The following is a 25,162-nucleotide window of genomic DNA, read 5'->3' on the forward strand; positions in this document are numbered from 1 at the left end:
AGAGCAAGGTATAAAAATGAGCTGAGGAAGCCAATGGGGCGAGCCAAGCCGCCCGACCACAATCCTGAAAATTAGCTGCTCACAGGTTTAGTGACATCTTTGTCTCTCAAAGCCGGAAAGTGATTGTGAAAAACAAAACACACTGAATATTATTCCAAATCTAAACCTCCCTTCTTTTCACACTCTCTGCTGCTACTCTCTCTCTCTCTCTCATTGCTGAAGAAGAAGAAGAAGAAGAAGGAACAGTGTGTGTAGAAATGAGGGGTCCTCTGGGGGCAGTGATAGGGAGGTACCCATCAAGTGATGGGAGTGACCAAATGGGCTCTATCATCAGGCATAACAGGAAATGCAGGGACCTTGTCTTTCTGGTTATCTTTATTGCCTTCTGGGTTGCTATGATTGTCAACTCCAGCTTTGGATTCAACCAAGGAAACCCATTAAGGTATACAATCTCGGCCTTTTGTTTTGGTAAAGTTGTGTTTTTGTCAAGTTTTCTTTTAAGGTAAGAATCGCTCTCTCAATTGGGTTTCCCTTTTCAGCTCATATAGATATGTTTGGTATTAGCAATCTGTAGTTCTTCTATTATTTTTCGGTTTGGTTCCTTAATTTTGATAAACCCTAATATATTGATCAAAATGGCTTTCTTTTTAAATGAGGTTTTGTGTTCTTATATGGTTGCTGAGAAACTTTGATAGTTTATGAAGAACTGAAATTGTTATATTGGGTTTAGAGTCCCATGTGATTTGTTTGTTTATATAAAAGCTTATTGTTACATGTCAGTTGTAAATTCCTCAATTTTTTTCCCTTTCTGCACTTTCAGTAAGCAATCATGGTAATAGTTACCGCATTTGGTTTAAATCTTCTCTGCGATTACTGTGTCTTTACTCTTTAACTACATTGTAAATTTATTTGTGTATGTGCTTCGCTTCTGTTGTATAATTGAATTCAGCTTAGAGTTTGTTGTCATTTTATTAAAACTGGTGGTTTCATTAGGCTCACTTATGGACTGGACTACAAAGGAAATGTGTGCGGTGACAAGCATGCACATCCAGGTCTTCAGGAACTGGAACTCAAATACTGGTTAAACCCAAACCAAGTATACTTGAGTGGTCTAAAAGACAATCAATTCAAGTTGGAAGATGCCCGGAGTATATGCCTATTGGATTGCCCCACCCCTTCTGACGATACACTGAATTGGGTGTGTGATTACCCTGACGGAGACATACGTCTCTCAACGAATGATTGGATTGAACGGAACTATGATTATTTTGAGTTCCTTACACCTGAAATGCGAAATGCCTCTCTTCAACTTCAGGGTCCTTGTTACCCTGTCATATTTCCAAGTGTAAACGGTGAGTCAATTCAGTTCTGCTGCAGGTTATATCATATATCTGTTCTCAATTGTGTCCCATTTACAAATTTGATGGTTGGTGATATATTTCTGTCACCGGAAGATAGCTGAGGTCTAAATTTAGTCCGCCTTTGTTTTCATTATCAAATATATGCATCATACTGAACCTGTTCTTTTTTGCAGTCTATTGGACCTGCCAATTTATCGCTCGTCCATCAAACAGTTCATTGAAGCATTGGCAGCAAATGGGTGGAGTGAATATTAATGAGGACATTGTTATTGACAAATCTATTCACAAGTCCATCAATTCTCGGTCAGCTGTCTTGAAGGTTGAGCACTGTTTCTTACTACTTTGTACTTCTTTACAGCAAGCAGGCTTGTGCCATTTGTGAAAATTTATAACTTCTTATTGTCTCAATCACTTTGCATTTGGTTTTCCTAGAAATTTGCTACTCCTTTTCAGAGAAATATAATTTATGGGCCAGAACTTTTATAGACCATAGAGAGTCATCATTCATGGAGTTGTAATTAGGTGCCTTAGTCTAAGCCTGCTTTAAAAACACAAAAGAACCTGTAATTTTTCTAGTTATATAAGTTTGTCTGACACATGGTAAATATCCTATCTCAAAATTATTAAGTTGTATTTCCTCATACAGTGAGCCTAGTTACCAGCCAATTGAATCAACTGGGCAACAAGAGTTCTTCGTCAGTCTTCATTTTCTTAAAAATTCCCAATCTATAAGTGGATGCCTGCTGAAGCTGGAGGCAGTTATTTGACAGATAAATCTTCACATTAGTCTTCGAGTGCTGCCAAAACTATGACCCTATATGGATGTCTCTTTCCCTTCCCTTCCCTTCCCTTTACCGCCCTTTACCGCCTTAGGGCTATTGTAACTATGCTTGGTGCATTTCCTTGAGCTCTAAGTTTCATTGCTTTCTTCGTATTTGCAGAGATACATGGCTGATATTGGAAAGTCATGGCCAGTGCTGCTTGTTTGTGGAGGAATTTTGCCACTGGCTTTGTCAGTGATTTGGCTGCTTCTGATTCGTTATTTTGTTGCTGCCATGCCTTGGATAACAGTGGTGCTCTTCAATATACTCATAATATCAGTCACAATGTTTTACTACTTGAAAGGTCAGGAGCTATTTTGTAGTCACCATATCTACTGTATCAATTGGTAGTTTGTTAATATCATTGATAGAGCTTGTTTGGGCTTCTGTTGTTGGTTCACCTGATGTCACTGGCCCTTCACTCCTAGTTCATACAACTTTAATCATCTTCTGATGTGTGTCAAATAGTACATCCTTTATTTTTTATCTCTCATAGGAGAAGGGGGTATAAACAGGAGTAATCGGAATTGTGTTTAACTTTATCTCCTAAAAGTTGTATCCTGCAAGGCTATCTTTTTCCTCTCTTTTTTTGTGGAGCATGGTTGTTGGCTTTCTTGCTTCTCATCTTTAGCACCAGCACTTTATTTTTACTATTTATTATTTGATACTCTAACTTGTATAATTGTATGTTTGTGTGTGTCAACAATGTTCAACAACAGTAGTTCTGATTTTTCTTTTTTGCTTGGTGATAGCTGGATGGATAGGAAATGATGCCATCTCCCCAATCATTGGTGAGCACGATCCGTACATTCGCATAATTGGAAGGGTGTGTACCTTCATTTACGATAATCTTCAAACTTTAAAGCTAGTGGATAGCACTGTCCTTTCGTTTTAGTTAGTTTGTATTTTTGTTCTCTAATTAAATGTTTCCAATCTTTCAGGAGTTACATCATCTCCGTGCTGTTGCAGTTCTCATGACCTTTATTATGGTTGTTTCTGTTCTTACATCAATTGCTATAGTCCGCCGCATCCTTATGGCAACATCTGTCCTTAAGGCAAGTATGCTTTCTAATTAATTTGTTGAATTGATGATGATGCATGAGATCTGAGACCTCTTGGTTCTCAATTTCTCTATAGAAAGAAGTCAATAATCCAATTAATTTGGGTTGTGCCAAAGTTGTAGATTTATGATTATTTGAAAGCCAAAGCTATCAACCAGCTTGTAATCTAGTGTTATTTCTCTTCCACTTATCGGAGAAGGTCCGAAGTGGTCACCCTTCAATAATGATAATAAGACAAGACTTTCAGAAAAAGTGTTTCTCATAAGGTAAAATGATGATGTTCGATTTGTTAAGAATTATCTTTGAACTTAATTTCTGTTTTCCCCTCAGGTTTTCAATTTTATGAATGGGAAGAAACATACGTAGTAGAAAAAGATCTGATAAACAGGAAGAATAGACATGATTGCAATATAGTCAGAGAGTGATTTGGACTAATAAAGTCTCTTATGCAGGTAGCTGCCAAGGTCATAGGAGAAGCTCAAGCACTGATTATATTCCCTATCATTCCATATACCATCCTTGGAGTTTTTTACATGATATGGTTTTCAGCTGCTTTTCACCTGTTCAGTTCTGGTCAAGTAGTCCAGAATAGCTGCAGCTCAAACTGCTGTGCCTACAATCTTGCATCAAAACAAGTTAACTGTGATCGTTGTTGCGGTTATAGCATTCATTACACCCCTCATATAGGGATTGCCATCTTTTTCCACTTATTTGGGTGTTACTGGGCTACACAGTTTTTCAAAGCAGCTTCTTCAACTGTTATTGCTGGTTCTGTGGCTTCATATTATTGGGCTTGTGGTGAAACATCAGTAAGTAACTAACCTTGTATGCATAGCTGTTTACAGAAAAGTTTGCTTGTAGGTTTATTTCATAAATCCCGCTTTTAAATTTGTTAGTTGAGTTGCAAGAATGCCAGAATGATCTACATGTCTATATATTGATGTACTGTGGTAAACACGACATTCTTTGTTCAATGCTTAGGCTGGCATATCTTAGGTTTGGCAAACTCTTCTAATTTTCTTTTCATTTGTAGATCTTGTAGAGGTTGAAAACATGTTTCTCTCAGACTGAAATTCGAATCTTACTGTTTTAGCCCCTGATATAGTGGGCATTTTGCCATGGTTATGGCCAACTGTCGGGCATATCTCGTTACATACTATTGAACACTTGCAATATCGATCTTAGACTAAAGTCAGTGTCTCCTGACACATTTGTTGTACACTAAATTCTGGTGGGGGTGGCTCTCTTCCCCTTACATGGGTATTATCTGCTGGATTCTGAATTAAGAATATTGTGATCTTATCTTAGTAGCTTCCAAACCAAATGACGCAAGATTTTATTTTCGAGGAATCTTTATCTTTATGTGCAATTTTCATCTTGATCATTAACTTATTTAATGCAGGGTGATATTCCATTTCTTCCGGTTTTTTCCTCTCTGAAACGTCTGATGCGCTATAGCCTTGGGTCGGTTGCTCTTGGCTCCTTGATTGTATCGTTTGTGGAATCAATAAGGTTTATGCTCGAGTCAATTCGTCGCCGATTGAAAGTTTCTGGTACCACGCCTAATAACTGGTTCGGAAAGGCTGCCTTCCATACTGCCAGGTTTTCCCTGAGCTGTATTGAGTGGACAATCAAGTCAGTTAATCGCAATGCCTACATTATGGTAATTCCAACATAACTAGTTTGATCACTTTGTCTAAATGTTCAGCTGTTTATATTCAATTTCATTTCTTTGTATGATAAATTCACATAGGGGAATTGATTTGTTAGTACGACCAGTTTTCTGTCTGACTGGCATGCTAAAAGTGGTTCCCATATTACTAAGAAAATTGGCTCCTGAAAAATATACCACCAATAAGTTTTAACCTTACTGCTTTGGGTATGCAATACTTGGATAGTTTTGTGAGTTGCTTTCCTTCTTGGTGCTCATATGGGTTAACTATGGGACTGGTGACTTGTAGTGAGAGCATTAGACTAGAGTAAAACGTCTGAGAAGTTTCAAAGAATAGAAAGGGAGTGGGCACTAAGTTGCAAGTTTACTTGTTTTTGTTATGACTTAGAATGCTGCGTGTGCAAAACAGTACAATGACTTAGAATGGGTTGCGGTGGAGCCGGAATGTATCAGTAATTGAATACATTTTATACCCTCAGTCTTTAAAGTAAAGCCTGTATCTGGGTTAATAAAAACAAGTTTGTTACTCTTGCAGATTGCTATAACAGGTAAAAGCTTCTGCAAGTCTTCTGCAGTTGCTACAGATCTGATCATCAGTAACATCCTTCGGATAGGGAGGGTGAACGTGATTGGAGACATGATACTATTCCTTGGCAAATTGTGCGTCAGCCTATTTACTGCCCTCTTTGCTTTTCTTATGTTGGATACCCACAGATACAAATCTGCGCATAACAAGATCTCTTCTCCACTATTTCCAGTGTTGGTATGTTAAAATTTAAAGAAATGAATTTTAGTAACAATGATGATTTATTTGGATGAAAGTTACTTATTTGAATCTGCTGTTATATGTTCATGCAGGTCTGCTGGGGCCTTGGTTATGTGGTTGCTACACTTTTCTTTTCTGTGGTGGAGATGTCAATCGATACCATCATTCTTTCGTTCTGCCAGGATTCCGAAGAGCACCAAGGGACTGCCCAGTATGCTCCTCCACTTCTCATTGAAACTCTAAATGACCAAAATGAGATGCAGAGACTTACACAAGGACCCGACGACATACCCTAGAATATGCATTTTCATCCCAGTCATAGTAGCTTAAATCAATATTTAGAAGCCTCTTTCTTGAGAATTTCTAGTCCTGCCTCCCAGAATCTCCCTTGCCCTATCCTTGAAATTTTGTTTTTACCTGTATATGTTCAAGTGTTGGGCTTGACCAATTGGGAAAAAATTGCCTCAATGGCAGATTTGAATGATAATCTGATATGAAAATGCTCTCTCCAATTGATGGAATGGAAATGAATTAGAATTTTGTTGGGTCTTGAGCAAGCTTCTGTTTAAAGTAATTCCTAAACGATCATTGGAGTGGTAAGGCATTTGATGAAATGGAATGAATTGAAATGAAGGGTTCCTAAAAGGGCTAAAACCCTACAGCTTTACCATCTTACTCTTCATTTGCGACTACAACTCATCGGTTTCTCAACGCATGCAACTTGAGCTCATTGGACTTGAAAGACATGTCTCTGTAAATTTCTTCAGTTCAACGCAACTAGAGACTGATTGCATGCCCGCCGCGGGTTCTAAGTTCTAACAGAGGCGGGAGACTGACTCGTTGGAGGTAGGTGGTGTTTTGGAGAATTGCAATATCCTTTGGATGTAATAATAATCCCATAGATAGGACCTAAATCCATTTCAAAAAAAGAAAATGGACTAGTTTGGAATCTCTCATTCTCTTCACAGTTTCAAAATGTAGCTCAAGTATGGCTGAAGCCTGAAGCTGAGAACATAAAACTGTTTTTCAGCTCTGCAAAAGCTAGGATTCTTAATACCTTGCTTGAATTTCATCTTTCAAGAATTCTACATCTTCCTACAAAAGAAAATTTCCTTTTACAGCCCAAATGAAGGTGATTTCTGAATTCTTTCAATCGACTTTTTTGAGAAGCTCAAGCGTTTCGGGTCAATGGCATCCACCGAGATCAATATTATCTGTCCGTTCTCCTCCTCGGTGCATTTGATGGATTCCTTCTCCAGCTGCTTGATAATCTGCAAGTACACTACCATTTCAAAACATGGTTTGAAATCATATATACTGGTGGATCGGTCATCAAGCTACTTCAAGTTCAACATATAAACTTGGCTAGTCTTTCGGTCTCTGCAACGTAAATTTCAAGTTCTTAGTTATCAATGGCAAACAGTTGCTGTCTAACTCGGATAAACTTGTGGCGAATACTAGAGTATTTGTAATATCTCGGAAATTTATAATTATTTTCTAATTATTGTTATGAGATATTTAAATTGGTGGTGATCCGATTATAGAGTACGAGGAAGAAAATAAAAGTGTCTAATTGATTTATACACAGAAACGTTACCGTGACGGGTTAATAGTTGACTTTTTATCCAGGAATCTAAGAAAACTTCATTAATGAAAGTCGTAGAGTTCGTCAATACGAATTCGTGCACACGTTGCACGTCTAAATCGGAGTTCGTATGAAGAGTTACGAATCAAAAGGATTTGGACATTTTTGGAAAATAGTATAAATATGGGAATTAAAGAGAAAAAGAGAGAGAAAAATCAGAAATTCGGATCGGTACAGTTCATGGGTATTGTTCACCCACACCCCCCCCCCCGAAAAACCCAGATTTCTCTCTCCCGAGCGGCCGACTTTGGGCCGCCGGATCTCCGCCGTCCGGCCACCATTGAGCGGCTCACCGATCCCATTTGAAAAGGTTGCTGCATCCTCTGTCGATTGATGGCAGCGCCACCCGCCATCTCGCTGCCGTTTGGGAGCGGTGAAGTCCATAAGTTCCCCCGAACGTGCATATTTCGCCGAACTTCACCTCATCGGATCTTCCTCCTCCGGCCACCAATTGGTGAGTTTCTTATCCTATTTTGAAGGTCTCATTCCATACTATAAACTCTCTAAAATATTTAACCCAAATCGTTTTGTGCTAGGAGAATCGAAGAAAAGAAATCATAGGTTTTAAAATGGGGGTTTTCGGTTTTTATTAAATTGAAGTGTTTAGGCTCGGAATTGGACTTTATGGTGAACTAGAAAGTTGTTAGGAATGTTATTTAGATTGTGGTGGTGAAATTTGGTGGTCATTGGTGGTGGTCAGAAAACGGTGGCGGCGCATGAACAGTGTCTGTGAACAATGTTTAGTGAAACAGTAAACACGAACAGTGTTTTATGAACAACATTTAGCTGTAATGAAATCCTCACCTAATATTTTACGTATTGTTTTCTAAGCATTTTATCATACTATTAGGTAACCGATGAAACGAGGGAGGGAATCGCTTTTAGTATCGCGGAAGTTGCACGCAGGAAAGAAGATGAGTAAACCTCACAATGATCATCATGATCGAAGTAGTGTTATAATTATTGAATTTAGTTTGAGTTGTTAACATAGTCGTTCCATCACTAGCTTATACAAATTATTCTAAAAATATGTTTTGGTTTAAGTTACGTGAATTTGATCGTCTACGGTTCCATGGAGTCTTGTTAAAACGTGTTTTTTGGTCTTCGGATGTGTTGGCAGTAATCAGAACCAAACTTTGGCTGAGTGTCAGTTACGATCAGTTAGAGCTCTAGTCTATCTGCCGGTGTATTGCATGAGGGGTAACAGATGGGTTGTCTGGGTCTCATGAGTATCCATATTTTTGTGTGATATTAGGTAACATATGGGTTGCCCAGTATCTGTCGGCGTACTGCATGAGGGGTAACATATCAGTACCTGGGTCTCATGAGTACCTGTATTATAAATGTAATTTGGGTAAACATATGGGTTGCCCAATGTCTCATGAGTACACATATTTTCAGATAATATTGGACAACCAGATGGGTCGTCCGGTGTTTTATGAGTACATCTATTTTTAAAGGTCATCAGTTGTTTTCTTTTGTTTGCAATGTGTGCTATACTGTTGGTTTACTCATACGAGCTGCAAAGTTTACCGGGTTTGTGTTTACAATCCTGATGCACCTATTCGATGGTGTAGGGGATAGTTCTGCAGATGTGGATTAGCATAATTGGAGGGCTTACTCTAAAGATTGTCGAAGTTTATTTCTTCTATTTGTGGTGAGCATTGAGAGAACATTATATTTCTATTGGTTATGATACATGAATTATAAACTGGTTATGTATTAATTAAGTTGATTGAGTCATACTATGAATTCAGTTAGTTTCGATACACTATTATTATAAGATGATTTCAATATATTTAGATTATTTTAGAGTTTTCATAGTTTCGATTTCGAGTTTTATCATTCGAAATTTCGGGACGGTGACAATATTAATCCTTATAAAATAGAAATTTATATACGGGGGAAAGAAAATTGCTGGAAATCGAAATATGATCGTGTTTAATTAGTGGAGTGTAAACTAAAGAAGGGGAAGAGGAGTTCAGGTACAAGAAACATATTTATAGCAGACGAAGACTCTAGACACAATATCTCCTTGAAACCAGATAGATCCTCTCTGGATAGGAACTGGAGATCCAATTTTACCACCATTCCCCAGGTTGCAATAATGTGCTGCAGTTTTATTCCTACAAGGACTAACTGCACGTACATTTCTTCCGTTTTTCTTCTAGAAAATTAATCTCACTGGGGTCTTTACGACATATATACATAGGTGTAATGGGACAGGCTGTCTACAATGTTACATAATCTCCCTGGACCATGGTGGTGTGATGTTGTAATACCACAAAGTGTTGTACATATATAACAACTCAGACCCAACAGCAACAAAATATCTATCATTGTTTTGTTAGACTAGACTCACAAGAGGCCTGTTCTGAAGCACATAGTTTCAGTCATTATCTCCTAATTGTCAACAGTGGGGCATATTAAAAGAAAAGGTTATTAGATAATGCTGATGAAAATCATATATATAACAGCCCTTTGTGAAATGTTCTGCGATACTAATAGCATTCGACCATTCGATCAAACACAAAACACACCAAACATAAACAAGAAGATAACATTATATATCCAACTACAACAACATATCAAAGTTCTTATCCAGCAACACGAGTTATTCACCCAACACTATAAGTCACACTAATAAAAGCTCCCCCGAATCCTCCAAACATGTTGTGACATGATCAGATCGAGCTGCCATCACCACTTCATGGGGAAAAAACTAGTCGAGTGGTCTTCCATACATTTGCAATGTTCACAATACTGGTGACCATCATTAGTTACCTTAGGGAAATCTTCAGTCAAGTGGTCACGTGCGGTCTCACAGCATTCACAAAATATTACTGTCTCGCAAGATTTGCTGCAATTATCTGTTGAGTGACCCAGCTCCTCACAGCTAAAACAAAATTTGTTATCCCCCTTCAATAACTCAGGACAGTCCTGAGTCCAGTGCTCACTGCCATCACACTTGCGACAAATCAAACATTCTCTAGAACCAGGCTCTCTCTTTGGTGAACCGCCAATCTCCTCGGGGTAAACATCAGTCCAATGCTCACCCTCAAGACCACAAATTTCACAAATAAGATCTTTCTTCTTAGAAGGGTCAAATGGGATGTATTCTAGGTCCGGGCACCTCCAAGTGAAGTGGTCATCACTCTTCTTACAGAATTCGTAGTACTGAATCATCTTCACCCATTTATAACTTTGTCTTCCATAAGTTCCCGATCTGTAACAAAATGTATGCAAAAAAATTACTAGTGGTTGCTACTACAAATTAATCAAGTGTGTAAAAATTATAGTAAAACGTATTAACCATATATATAAATTACTAGTAGAAACAATAGCAGTTCAATTCGCAGAAACATACAAGGATCATTAGGGCACTGAAAACTGAAGTGGCCATTCTTCCCTGCGCCCCCACAATCGTAACAGTGCTTAGTGACCAAATCACTCTTCGTAACCAGTACAATTTTGCATCCTTTCCCTTTTTCCTTATCATTAGGATCGTAAGCAGTCAGAAGTCGAACTGATCAGTTCGTTTTTCAATTATGGTGCCGATTACAAAATTGAACCATCGCACAAACATGAAATTCGAAATGAAAACAAAACCAAAAGCAGTTATATATGTGCTTACGCGTGAGCGGGACGTTATAGCGAACTGTGAGCTCCTCCATCATATAGAACACACAGTTCTCTGGAACCTCAGTGGCCCACTTAGGGAGCTGCATTTAGAGGATCTTCTCCATAACCGGCTCAAGTTCATCGGAGTGGGAGAGCGTCGACTTCTTTGGATCTGGCTCCTCACCGGCGTTTAGGGGTGGGCATTTCGGCTCAAAAGCCCGAAAACCCGAACCGATCGGACCGAAAAAGACCGAAATTCACATAACCGGGTCGGCTCGGTTTCTGATTTTCCTCGACCCGAAAGCCTGAATTAATTTGAATGTTAAATAATGTGCCACATGTCATGCTCCTATTGGTCCATGTATTTACTATAAAAAAAAACCCTAACACTAAGTTGAACCCTCTCGCAGTCTCGCCTCACTCCTTCTCTGCCTCTCTTCGTCTCTCAGTCTCTCCATCAATCCCTTTCTAGCTCTCTTCGACTCAGTCCCTCTCTTCATCTCAGTCCCTCTCTCATTCGGATTCGGTAAATGCGACATAGTGATTCAATTTAAATTTCGATATGGTCTAGCGTTCCGCACTTCTGCTTATTTTAGATTTTCGTATTGTTGCGGGTTCTTGGGTTAGTTCAAATTAAAATGTCTTTGAGTTCTTTGGTTAATTGTTAAACTGCATATTTCGGCCCGAATGAGCCTAAAATTCTGACCGAACATACATGTTCAATTTTGAGCCAGTTCCAGCATGCTCATGTGCCCAATCCGATCTGAACCGAGTAGCTCAGATTTTAGGTCGGTTTCCGTTAATTTTGAGACCGGACTGACATGTGCTCACCCCTACCCACGTTCATGGCTTAGCGTTTCATGGTTTGTTTTTGGAAGTGGACAATGTGAAAGTTGGTATAGTCTGGAATGAGCCCAAGCTCGGAGAGCCTAAGCTCTTTTTTTTTACGTGTCAAATGGTGATAAGATGATATCACTGGGTCCTAGCAATGTCCGTTAAATGGTCCGCCGTTAAAAAAAGAATTCAGCTTAGTCACGTGCACGGTAAGTTTTTATCACCATCTTCTCCAAAATCAATCTGACCTAAGCCTCCACAGTCCAATACATTCTGTCAACAAACTCCAAATCAAATTAGATCACGTACTGCCTCCAAACTGTCGAAGCAACCAGACTAACCTTGGAGACAACTCCTCCACCTTCTGGAATTCATTTTTACAGGATGGAATTCAACCCCTACAATGCTTAACTCAATTCCACAGGGTAGGCTTCATTTGTTTTCAAATTGTTCGTTTTTCGTATGCGGAGAACCAAAGCCAGTAAAACTGTAAAACCCATAATCCCCCAGCTTCTTCAATTCTCAACAAAACTGAAATGAATCATACATCGAGGTAGAACTCACCAAGTGGATCAAATTTAATTATGGAGTCGACTTCAACCGTCGGAGGTAAATGCATTACAAGGACAGGAAACACGTCCTTTTCTTCTTTGTTATTGTCCCTCTTGGCTGGTCTTCTCAAAAACCTAACACCACAAAGAGAACAAGGAAAGCAAGCCGAACCCTGCACTACCAATAAACCGCCATGAATTGGCCGAAATCGCAAAACCCAATCGAAACTGCCACCACCTTCTATACTTCGATCCTCTTTGTCCAGAGATCCTCGTCGAAAGATAATACCACAGAGGCGTTCGCGACACCAAGATGAAGCCATTGATGCTGGCCCAACGTCCATTCAAGACAAGAATTGGAGCTCCACAAGCTCGGTTGCCATGGCCGCAAAGCAACTCGAGACCGAGAGGATAGTCTGTGGTATACAGTAAATGGATACAAAGTACAAAATACGTTTCAATGTTTGACCCAAGAAACCCACGTGAAACTAATAGTAACAGACGTAATTCATTTTCACCATAATAAAGACAAATCAGACGCAGTCTATAAAATTTGGTTGGGCTCTCGGAGGTTGGGCGAATAGCAGACTTTTCCGTGTAAGTTCTACAAAATATACTTTATATAGGCCCAAGGCTTCACGTGTCAACATATTTATAATAAGCCAATAATAAAGCCCTTTTTTCCAGGTGAATGGCGCTTCAGTCAGTTTGATACTCGAGCTCGAAACTCCACGATGTGATAACCATTAACCAGCGGATGTTATCCGGCGGCTTTGGTTCATGGCTTGAGGGAAAGCTCAATTAGGGTTTGGCGCTGTGGCCATGGGGGCTTCCACCTTTATTTCGTAATTTTTATATGCCCCTGGACAATAATGTGAATTTTGTTTTTTTGAATAATGTGAAAGTTCTAGAAGCGTCCAATACCTTTCCTCTGGGGAAGTGAAAGTGAGCAACTCTTGTCCGTAGATTGAACAGTATAAATACTGTACTGTGATCACTGATCAATATACGAGTAAACGAAACGAGAATCGAAAAGTTTATGAAATAAAAGTTTCGGTCCAAATTTATAAGCAACAACGGATATCAGTAAAAAATAATTTAGGGGTAAAAGTTGTAAAATCAATTATGAAATGACGATGTTAAGAAAATGTTGGAGAGATTATTGATATTCTAGACTTCGATCACGGGTGCCATTTGAGTTTTCTTTATAACCCCATCAGATTGATGCCGAGTAAAATTTATCAAATACCTCAATCTTCAGTACATTTTGAAGATAAGCCACCTGCCAGCTTGGTCATTTTTGCAACTTTTCTATATCACAGTACTCTTTTTTTTTTTTGGTAAACCTATATCACAGTACTCTAATACTCTGTAACTGAACTAATTCACAACAACGATCAGTAGTAAGTGTTTTGACAAAGTGACAACTAGTAAACTCTATGACATCACATGTTCTACTCTATTTTCAGCAATATCATGTAACACTTCACCATTCAGTAGGGTATTTTATGGCCTGTAAACCTCATCAGTATCTTTCGAATTGCATGCAGGAGGGAGTAAACTCCACACTTCTTTTTCCTAGTATTCTTCATCATCATCATTCCATTGCTACTTCATTGATGCAGATCTTGGAACAGTTTCTGGTTGAGAATTCACAATTGATGAAGAAACAGATGATGATGGCCGAAGAAGGGGTGTACCTACCCTACTTGATGTTTCATTAGCAACTGGGTGAGGACTGCTCATCAAACTAGAAACTGGTTGCAACTCAACTTCATTATGCATATTGGCATCAGTTGCTGGGCCATCGAGAAATTCATGATCTTCCTCAACTGACACTACTGTGCTTGTGTCTGTACATGTGTGTATGGTTGAATCATCATTATATATGCCAAGCCTTCTTTTCCTCCTAGCTGCTTTTTTCCACCCGTGTATGGTTTCTCTTATCCTTTGTGGGATTAGTGCAGCCTTATAATTCGTTCCCATCTAAAAATAATTTTGCAAATACAGACCAATAGGTTAGAATTTCAGTCAAGGACATATATCATCGGGTAGAAAACAAGCAAAAGTATTAGCTTGACAACAGGTTGTACAGCAAACAATTTTAAAGCAACATTATCAATACCATAGATTTGATTCGCACAAACAGATTGCACTGAAATTAATTCTAAGAAAAATAACCAAGGGCAACCAGAATTCAAACCTAGTTTAGAAACACCTAAATTGACAAAATTTATATAAAACGAAGTATAAAACTCTAAGGGACAACTGATTGACAAAAGAAGCCCCATCATGCATAACCCCAAGGAAGTTGGACAGAACTTGCAGCAGACAATGTATACAGTGCCCCACAAACAGTTTTTTCCTTCCATCGCTGGCCCAATGTTTCTCACTCATTCGAATATAGATATGTAAGTACATATATGTATGAATTATAATATAAATATGTTTGTACCTGTGTAACCAACGCATACAGTGGCAAGGTGCTGTAGCTGCACAGGAATTGCCCCGCAAACCTGGAAGACAATTTACACTAATATAAAATCCATGATTGATACTGCACTCTACAGTGTAGATTGTCATAACCGATCAAGTTGTTTGCATACCCTAAAATCAGCCTTAAATACACAAGTGTATGATTCTGGATGAAGCAAGAATTGTACCCAAACTGCCACTGTTATCAAATTAAACAGGAAAATTAGTTAATCCTAAAGCCTTTTCAACAAGTGAATTTGAAATCAAAAGGCTTCCATTTACAGTCTAAACTTACTGTCTGATTTATGCTCTTAATTAATGGAACTGAAACAACAGACTCATGATACTACAAAAAAAATGACAATATGTTCCAGATAGGTAAGGAATTACCCAAAACCAAAAGAATGAAGCCAATTCAAACGCATTCTGAAAAGTGAGCATAAGAAGGATTAGAAGGATATGTGTATTGTGATTGCGAGTATGTTAAAGGATATAAAGTCACAGTACACTAACAGAAATGTCAGGCATCACAATTAAAACCACAAACCTGGAATAGACAAAAATGGATTAATGACAACAAAAGTTCCGGCTTCTTGAACCAGAAAAGATCATCCCGAGGCCTAAGCTTTGCTCCTGGATAGGATCCGGTTATAACAGCATTCTCCAATGCAAGGGTTGCAATAACATGCTGCAACTTCATTCCCACAAGAAGGACTAGCTGCGCACAAACATACAATCAAAATGAGAAATTCCTGATCATTTAAGAAGCTTGAGACATAAATTTGCTTTTAATTCATCACTGTTGTTGCCCGACCCTCCGGATATTATATCGGAATGTGTGACATGTGTGTGGTCGGGGAAGAGCCCAGATGGTAAGCTATATCTAAAGAGGAAGTTCTAAGTTCAAATCCCCTCCCTCAATTTTTTCAGTGATCGAAAAAGAATAGATGCAATGTGTGCTTGAAGTTTCTGTTTCCCAGTCCACATATTGCTAGCATCTTACGAACCATTCAATTTTAGCAAATATGTGCAAAAATAATAGTAAAATGAGAAAAGCAAAATCTGAACTTACAGTAATTGGAATGATTGCAATCCAGAAGTAAAGATTAGACCCTGCCAGGTTTACAGACAGAAAATCACAGTTTAGTTTTCAACAGTAATAAAAATGGTATCAGCCACACGAACAAGCACATGCACTGAATAAATGCTTAACGGAACATGAGAGCAATACCCATTACAACGGCAATGAACAGATAAAATACTGAAACAGATAGATCCATTCAAAAACAAAACCAATAATGAAACATGTCATGCAGCTAGATCCATTCAAAACCAAATACTGAAACAGATAAAATCATTTACAGCATATTGAATACTGTAACCGTTAATGATTGCAGCACAAAATCATATGCTAACCTTGTACATTAAACAGCATGAAAGCAACGACAAATCCCCAGAGTGGAGCGCTGCAGGAGTTTAAAGAAGAGACTTGTTAGTTATTAAGTCACACTAGCATTCAACTACAAAACCAGAAATAACAACCAATAACAGGAATTAGTGAGCAGGAGAACTTCAATTATTTACAAACTTGACTTGGATTGTAGTTGCTGACAAGCATGACTTATTCTATTGCGCACTTAGCATACAGATATAGCCATTCAAACATGAGATGATTATCATCACTAGAGTTACAGATGTCTTGGAACTATCACGACCTTACATGGAAAATGAAAGGGTACACTTAGAACTTTGCTGGGTACATTTAGCAACACCCCATTTTTTATTATTAAAGAAAAAAGGGGGTAGCATACATTGGAAACCACATGTGAAAATCTCTACTGTTTGTTTGTCTGGGCTTTTTAAAATCCCCTTTGTAACAAAAAAAAAACACATTTGTAAATAAATTGACAATTCAAGAGCTTTAAGTTGTGAAAGTATGTTGATTGATCTAAGTGACTGAATAACTAATCTGTAACAAGATGAAGTTTCATCTCCCATTTCAGCACCCACTAATTTCAAAAAACATTCATGGCTGACAAATTCTTTCTTGTTTGCTGAAATATTTCCACAATTGCCAAGTTTTTAAAAGTCACACTCCACCAAAGATTTTTTAATGAAAATGGAAAAAAGTAGTGCACTATTCTTTTCTTTTCTTTTTTCATTCATAATAAAAAAAGTTGATTGCTTACCTCACACCAACTATTCGTTGGAATTCCTCTTCCATAGACCTAATCATATAGCTGTGAAAATCATACTTTGGTGTAAGGTTATGATTCTGCCATATATAAGAACCCAGTGAGCAAACATCCATTGAACATGTAGGTGAATTAGCAATTCCTCACATATCAGGAGCGAGATACTTATAACTCTAATACCAGCTAAGCATACATAATATAAGTGGAAGCAGAAAGATAGACCAATTATAGTGTGTTTCATGCACCAGTACTAATTTTTGGACAATCTTTTAGGTGCAACTCGTAGATTATATGGTCTGATGTTTTTCACTCTATCTTGCATTGCATTCCTCTTTTTTTTTTCCTTTTACTTTTTTTTTTGGTCTTACTCTTTGTGTTCAGAGCTACTGTAGATAGTAAAAAGTCAAGGCAACATCATGAACAACAAAATAGATGGTATATGGACACAACAGTATCTGATGTGCAAGTTTATCCTGAAGAGTGAATGGAGAATTTTTTTTTCCTTGGTACTTTTTTTTTGTCTTTATGTGTTCAGAGCTACTGTAGATAGTAAAAAGTCAAGGCAACATCATGAACAACAAAATAGATGGTACATGGACACAACAGTATCTGATGTGCAAGTTTATGCTGAAGAGTGAATGAAGAAAAGAAAACCATACACAAAGATCCATTCTAATTATTCTGAGGAATTACATACCATGATGAAACCCTTGCGGAGTGTTAAGTAGTCAGCACGAACCACTGAACGCCCAAATTGCCTGAAGAAGCATATCTGAAAGGCCAATATATTCAATTATAGGGTAGAATGAATATGCCTGTATAGAATACCAAGATACATTAAGGATGTTGAGTAATAGCTAGTGTAGCCTATTGAGAACCTAAACCGCGCTCTGAAGACAGATCCAACTATATTTTACAACATCCATGCCCGACAAGCTGTGCTTTCTGTTTATCTATTTTCATGTATCAGTTATCCCCCGAAATTCCTCTAGGGCATCATCCATGAAATAAATAGACAAAGAAAGCTATATTTTCTTTTACTACATTTCTATTTGGGAAGGGGTGCTAGACAAGAGTTAGAAATTTGTTATGACCTAATTACCTTTGTATAAGACTCATCAAATATAACAAGTTTTACATAATAATATATCATAACTTAAGGAGGAACACAGATATTGATGTAATTCAATTACGAAAAGAGAGCTGAACTTACCACCCAGATAAAGAAACTATTCCTCGCCAAAGGATTTGATGTATTTACAAAAGTAGACTGCCTTCGCATTGTCATCTGCCGTGTGATTTCTGTTACAGAATATAGCTACAATCACCTCAGAGTTATGTAAAACATACATATAAGCATGCATGATATACAAACCTGCTTGTCATAGACACAGCTCAAGTAGAAAAAACTCCTTGGCTGGATGTAGATAAATTTATCCCGAGGTTTTACAATTTTAAGCACAGACAGACGGCTTTCCAAATACAAGGCTAAACGCAAAAGTAGGTATGGTTTGATATAGAAATTTGAGGATCAAAATCAACGTTTTGACACCAACAATACGTATAAACTAATAAAGGCATAAAGTTTCCCTAAAATATGAGTTATAAGATGGATAACACTTTGGCTACAAGGAAGGCTGAAATGAGGCTCATGAACGAGCTCGTATCAGTTTGGGATGGCATTCATTTCATTTATACCCCTACTACATGATGTCCCAAAGCACTTATCCAGAGGTCCTTTGGTTCATCGATGTAAGGCCCTTCAACAGAAGATTTTTTTTTTTTTGGGTTTCATTTCTTTAAGATTCTATACAGAAATCCTGACAAAGAGAACAACGCTAGATCAAGAACTCAATGCCATTTTAGAGCTTACCGGTCAATGAATCATGCCTGTCCATATGAGCCTCATCCTCCCATGCTCTCCAACCGTGAATCTGTTCATAACATATAGGTACCTACAATGTCAAACATTGATCCAAAAATGGAGCCATATTGGAGATTCTATTTCCCATGCTTCACTATATAGCCAATTTCTTAGCACACATAACACAGAAGTACAGTACGGAGAAATGATATTTACACACATACAACACTCCCACCCACCCATACCATACCATAACCGATGCTAACTGTGTAAAGGACCAAGCACGTAAAACAAAGGGGAAAGCCTTTTCTTGCTGAAAGTATGCATAACATCTAAATACTGGAACTAATACAGCAAGACCAATTAGAAAAAGAGATATACCTATACCTAACAGTATTTCTTATTAATTGGTTGATGTTTCCTATTCGGCTTTTATCATGAAACATGACAATTCCTTGTTTCAGAGTTATCATAGTGAAGTAAGATATGCCCTCAGTTCTCAGGGCCACCAAAATCATACAAAATTAGGCTATTAGTAAGTAGACCATATTTGCAATATCCAAGAAAAATAAACACTACTTGGTTATCAGGCACATCAAGATCTGGATTTTCAGACCACTATTTCTTTAAACAATCAGCCAGATGAGAAATTAATGAAACAGGGATTTCTCAATAGGATGTAATACCAAGACCATGAAATTCGAACCTTCACTATAGCCAGCAACATCGTTAAGCAGCTGTAGGATACATGTGTTATTGCCATCACAAAGATGAAACGGTGCAACTGCTCAAGACCTTGATATGAAACAAATGGCTCATAACCCTGATAAAACGCAAACAAATTCTATTTTAGCCAATACCATTCCATAAAGCACCACTTATTTCAGGGAAAATATGAGGGAAACCGGAGAAGAAATCAAAATAATTTCCTTTGGCATTTAAAAACAACTAAGTCAATGTAGTAATAGAAAGAAGATATACAAAGAACAAAAGGAAAAAAACTGATTAACAGAATATTGCATGTATGAATAAATAAGCCATGGTACCTCTTTGCAGGTATTTGCATTCAAGCCATTTAACATTCTCCTAAACGTATGGGGCAGAACAGTAAACATCAATAATTTGCGTTCCTCAGAAGTCTTAGTATCATTTTCTTCGTCAATCTCTTTTCTTGTACATGGAGAAAACTTGCTATCATAGAATTTTGATGGAATGCAAATATTGGCGATTGTGCTTGAGGTAGCCGTCAAAAGAAGAGAGATAAATCCAAGCAGCATTAACTCTGGAGGAAGCAAGCGCAGATATGAAATATATAGTATGAAATTATGTTCTTTAAGTCACTTTCAGCAACACATCAGAAATGCCTTTTTCCGTATTACAAGGTTGTAGGAACTCAGAGTCACATACCTTCCTTCATTTTCTCCACAGCTTCAAGCAAGGGCTTACGATTAGTTTTCCGCAACCACTGATAAAGTAAAACAAAAGAACATAACATAACCAACTAACCACACATCAAAATGCAAATGCAACTGCTGCCAGAATACTGAAAATTAGACAAGGGAATGGCCCAATTGTTTAAGTTGTTAACTCTAATTGTATGCTTAATTTAATAACACAACCTAGCTAGTCTCCATAAATCCGCCGAATTATCCAAAAAGATGTTAAAACAGCCAGTGATATAGAGAAGCTTATGAAAGATTGCTATGAGAATCACTTACATGGCTTAACCGATGAATGCCACGCTCCACAAGCAGAGAAACAGCCACAAAAATTGTCAACACAGTAGCAACAGACCATGTTGGTGTCAAGGCCAATGATCGCATTTCTTGTGTATCTTCGGCCATTCTAAACTACTCTGATACTCCAAATCTTTATCTCAAATGCACAAAGTATCTTATCTAAAGCCAGTAAAGACTCCGAAAAAGGGAAGAGAAAACACTCTTGCCCCTCAATTGTTTGATAGAGAACCAGGATACAACAGCACACCAAATCCTAATCTTCTAATATCCAACCACATCAATGATACTCACAATTGGGTACTCTGCATTTCTAATATCTGAACTAAAATTTCTTGACAGCAAATCACAACTGTGAATGACAAGCTACAGGGTCTGTTAAGAACCGCAAAATTTCCTAAATAAAAACCAAATACAATACCCTCAAAGCTTCAATGACCTCCCTTGGAGCCCCAACCAGAGAAGAATCAAATTGGTTTCTTCTCAGAGCCACCAGAAAGCCTTCTTCACTCTTCTACTCACAACCCCAATTTCCACCCAGAAAGAATGACCCACAAAATAACCTCTCAGACCAAAAGCACAGCCTTCTCCTCAAACCCTTTTGGCCCATAACATTGCTCACACAGTTTCCAAGATCAGAGCCCCATGAAACAACAACTCCTTGTATACCACATTTAGCCAGGATCCCCTTCAAAACTGAAACAGGACAAACTGAGATAGAACCACTGCTGATCTGTACTTGCAACAACAACAACAAGAACTCCCAAATGTGAACCACCCAAGATTCTGTCTTTCCTTCTCAGTGCCTTCACCTGTAGATGTGATTTTCTTGGTCTCATAAAACGAAATCAAATAATGTAGGACCAAATGCTTTTAATTTTTCTTTGGAGTGGGTAACTAGGCTTGTAGGATTTTTATATATGGAACACAGTCTGCACGTAATTCAAAAAGTGGAAGGGAAAGGAAAAAGGGCGTCACCTTCTTCTTCTACTTCACCAGGGAAAGATCTCACTGTGCTTCTCTTTGTTTTCTATAAAAACATAATAATAAGCGGTTGCAGTTTGGGACAAGAACTCTGTGCAATGCCAGCTCTGACCTTGGCCCGGGCCATCTGGAATGTCATCACAGAGGGATTAAATGGTACTTGCCGATGGTTTATTTGACTGCCAGTCGGCTTTATAAAATTTATTTTTGAATTTGGTAACACATACACCTTCTTCACTTATGTAATTTTATCTCGTATTGTATAGACTTAAACAAGCAGATGCAATTTGAGAATTGAGAAGGATAGTGAGATGAAATGAGAAGGAATCAAAACAAAGAATGTGACATCGGAAACCAATTTTTAAATCATTTTTAACAATCTGAACTATGATAATTAAGCTAGTGATCATCGTATATATGTGTATAGTTCTTCACTTCTTCTGTCTTTTTTTTTTCCAATTTCCTCCAAGCTAGAGCTAGAATTCGTTCACATGTAGCATGTGAATCCTTGTTATCAGCCACATAATAATATGATTCCAAGTACATAAAGAAATTATAATAATGAGGTTATGCTTAGATCCGTGCAAATTGGAACCTGGTGTTCATATGAAAATTGTGAATTTGTGATCCTAGTTTTTGTCAACTATAGAAGACTACAGAAACGCATACAGTTATTTTTCTAGTGGGACGATGGATCAGGCATAGAGAGCGAGGTTAGGGTACGTTTATGTCTTGAAATAACTCATATATGAATGAAAAATTTGTTCAACGAAACATTAATTTATGGAATCTATGAGTGAGCCCTTGGCTGACAAAGCTGAAAACCACGTAAACATTAGCTAGGTATATACATAACATGCATATATACTCAAGAACAGTAACCATAATTAGATGTGAAAATGTAGACTTTTTGTTTCGAAGGCATCGTTTTGATATACAACTAATGCATCGATTTATATATATTAGATACCTAAGTACCAAACTGTAGTAAAAGGAGTTAAGACGTCTACCACCACAAGCTACCCGATCGTTCCTTTCGATCACAATGATCCAGTCTGTTATATATGAGTTTAAGAAAACGCATCAAGTTAACCAGCCATGAAGTTCAAAAAGATGGGAAAAATGTTAGTGGAATGTAGTAGGTGTGAGTAGTAGGTATAGTGGTGGAGATAGTGGAGTGAGTAGGTGAATGAATTAGCCTATATATAGGAAGCAATTTGTATATGAATCATCAATAAAAACTCAAGCAATTCAACTTGGTATCAGAGCATTGAGCTCTGTTTTTTCTGGGACTTTTTTCCCGTTTTTTTTTCTTCCGGTCGGGTTCTGCCTTCCATTTCTGCTTTCATCTCTTCCGGTCGGGTTCTGCCTCCTTCCCTGCGCCATCCAACGATCTTCGGTGATCTTACTCGACCCGAAGTAGTCTCTCCGCTCTTCGTCGCTGCTCGCCGCTACTCGCCGCCGCTCACCGCTGCTCGCCGCCGCTTGCCGCTGCTCGCCGCTCCTCGCCGGACGTCCTCAGTCGCCGCTGCTCGCCGAAGCATTTCCCCGATCTCTCTACACCGACCCGGTTAGAGCTCGCCCCGGCCCGGCCCCAAAAAACGCTCTAGACCCGACCCGGTCAACAGATTCGACCCGGTCATCCGACCCGACCCGGTACTCCGATCCGACCCGGTACTCCGACCCGGTCCACCGATCTGACCCGGTCCTCCGACCCGACCCGGTCCACCGATCCGACCCGGTTCGCCAGATTTTGTCAGTTCATACTCACCGTCAGTGCAAATACACCGACGACAGATTGTTCTCATTTTTTGTTTTTTGTTTGCTATCTTAATACCTTGTTTCTTTTCAATGGGTTCTGGACACGAAACTGAGGGTTCTCAGCTCCCGACCTTCGAAGTATCTGTCAAAAGTTCTGATAGTGGATCATTTGGGGGCACTAAACTCAACGGAACCAATTTCCGTAAATGGAAACGACTTATGACTGCTCATCTTCGAGGCATGCATAAGATGGGACATGTCACCGGCGTCACTAAAGCTCCTAGTCCTGAGGATATTGTTGCCTACACTAAATGGGACGACGATGATGGTCTTGTTATGTCAGTCTTGTGGAAAGCTATGAATGATGAGATAGTTGATCTGGTGGAGGCATGTGCTACCGCACATGCAATATGGGAGACACTAACTAGCTTATTTAGTAATGACTCTGATTTCATACAGGTTCATGAGTTGATGTGCACAGCTTTGGCCATACACCAGGATGGGCAACCGGTGGCGCACTATTTCACCAAACTAAAGAATATTTGGGCTGAGATTGATGTGAAACGTCCTTGCATGATTCAAAATCAAGAGGATATCGTTTGGTACCAAAAGGAGAAGGAGCTTGAACGAGTTCACCATTTTCTGAAAGGTCTTGATGCCAAGCATACCAGTGCGAAAGGCGAATTGCTCCGAATGACCGAACCACCTAGCCTACTCACCGCTTTCACCTATATCCGAAAGGATGAGTCTCAGCAAGAGAGTATTCTTCCGGCACCGGCTGTCATTTCCAGCCTTACTGTTCATGCTCGATCTCCGGCACCACCTCTTCCGCAAGCAACTTCCGCTCCCCTTCATCGACATGGACCACCACCAGGTTTCGGGAATCAGCCCCGCCCTCCTTGCTCTTATTGCCATGACACCAACCATGCTCGTGCGACCTGTTGGAAATTATATCCACATCTTAGGCCCAAAAGGCCTAATTATCGTCCCCAGGCAAAGGCAACAGCAGCTCTTCACTTAGTTCCGGAACTCGATATCTATGGTGTGGTTGGGCAGGATCATCATACTGCTGGAGGAGCACCTACCGCATCCATCGTTGGCCGTGGTCAAATTGGTATGGCATTCAATATTTCTCACTCTGTTAGTTCTGATACCTGGATTATTGATTCTGGTGCATCTGATCATATGATTTATGTCAAATCTTATTTTACCGTATTATCCCCTCCACCCGTACCCTATGTTACTAATGCTAATGGTGAGGCATTCCCCGTATTAGGGACAGGGTCTGCTCGTATTACTCCTACCATAGAGCTTCACAATGTACTCTATGTTCCTGCTTTATCTCATCATTTGATCTCTGTTCCCCAATTGAACGCTGACGCTCAGTGCTCTGTGACCTTTTTTCCTATGTATGTGATCTTTCAGGATCTTCTCACCAGACGGGTAATTGGTCGGGGGTATCTGAGGGGCCGGTTGTTTCATCTGGATCTGACATACGCAGGGGAAAAACCAGGGGGACCGTCTCAGACCGCTTTACTCTCCACTTCTGACAAGCTAAGTGAAGTTTGGTTATGGCATCGTCGCTTAGGGCATCCATCCTTTAGTGTTATGAAAAAATCCATGCCTACTTTATTTATTAATGTGGACGAGTCTTGTTTATGTTGTGAGACATGTGTTTTGGGCAAGAGTCATCGATCTACTTATTCCCCTAGTACTTCTACTAAAAGTTTTCTTCCTTTTGAATTAATCCATTCTGATGTTTGGGGACCCTCGAAAGAGTCAACTGTATCAGGAATGCGATATTTTGTGTCATTT

The 25,162-nt window shown here is 38.9% G+C and overlaps 2 protein-coding genes across 2 annotated transcripts; one reads left to right on the plus strand and one right to left on the minus strand.

The window, feature by feature from the left end:
- Positions 1–164: 164 nt before the first annotated feature.
- LOC126786630 (choline transporter protein 1) lies at positions 165–6,217 on the plus strand. Its single transcript, XM_050512510.1, has 10 exons — positions 165–442; positions 994–1,352; positions 1,535–1,680; positions 2,303–2,486; positions 2,935–3,008; positions 3,124–3,241; positions 3,700–4,052; positions 4,646–4,906; positions 5,451–5,678; positions 5,774–6,217. The coding sequence occupies exons 1-10, from the start codon at positions 258–260 to the stop codon at positions 5,975–5,977; spliced, it is 2,112 nt and encodes a 703-aa protein (XP_050368467.1). The 5' UTR covers positions 165–257; the 3' UTR covers positions 5,978–6,217.
- A 7,572-nt stretch (positions 6,218–13,789) lies between these two features.
- On the minus strand, positions 13,790–21,566 carry LOC126786305 (MLO-like protein 11). The gene is made up of 15 exons (XM_050512088.1): positions 20,585–21,566; positions 20,274–20,331; positions 19,913–20,148; positions 19,573–19,689; positions 18,876–18,936; positions 18,216–18,304; positions 17,700–17,774; positions 16,997–17,082; positions 16,224–16,273; positions 15,880–15,920; positions 15,355–15,525; positions 15,198–15,233; positions 14,939–15,006; positions 14,788–14,848; positions 13,790–14,318 (listed from the first exon to the last, which is right to left on the minus strand). The coding sequence occupies exons 1-15, from the start codon at positions 20,708–20,710 to the stop codon at positions 13,941–13,943; spliced, it is 1,653 nt and encodes a 550-aa protein (XP_050368045.1). The 5' UTR covers positions 20,711–21,566; the 3' UTR covers positions 13,790–13,940.
- Positions 21,567–25,162: the final 3,596 nt, after the last annotated feature.

Source organism: Argentina anserina, chromosome 3, assembly GCF_933775445.1.
Source record: "Argentina anserina chromosome 3, drPotAnse1.1, whole genome shotgun sequence".
NCBI lineage: Eukaryota > Viridiplantae > Streptophyta > Magnoliopsida > Rosales > Rosaceae > Argentina > Argentina anserina.

Excerpts from the sequence above, each read along its gene's own strand:
- LOC126786630 (XM_050512510.1), top strand. The coding sequence starts at position 258 with ATGAGGGGTCCTCTGGGGGCAGTGATAGGGAGGTACCCATCAAGTGAT. Across the intron at positions 3,009-3,123 it reads ACATTCGCATAATTGGAAGG|GAGTTACATCATCTCCGTGC; the intron begins GTGTGTACCTTC and ends CCAATCTTTCAG. Across the intron at positions 3,242-3,699 it reads AACATCTGTCCTTAAGGCAA|CTGCCAAGGTCATAGGAGAA; the intron begins GTATGCTTTCTA and ends TTATGCAGGTAG.
- LOC126786305 (XM_050512088.1), bottom strand. The coding sequence starts at position 20,710 with ATGGCCGAAGATACACAAGAAATGCGATCATTGGCCTTGACACCAACA. Across the intron at positions 20,149-20,273 it reads TGTGGAGAAAATGAAGGAAG|AGTTAATGCTGCTTGGATTT; the intron begins GTATGTGACTCT and ends TGCTTCCTCCAG. Across the intron at positions 15,921-16,223 it reads CATGCTGTTTAATGTACAAG|GGTCTAATCTTTACTTCTGG; the intron begins GTTAGCATATGA and ends TAAACCTGGCAG.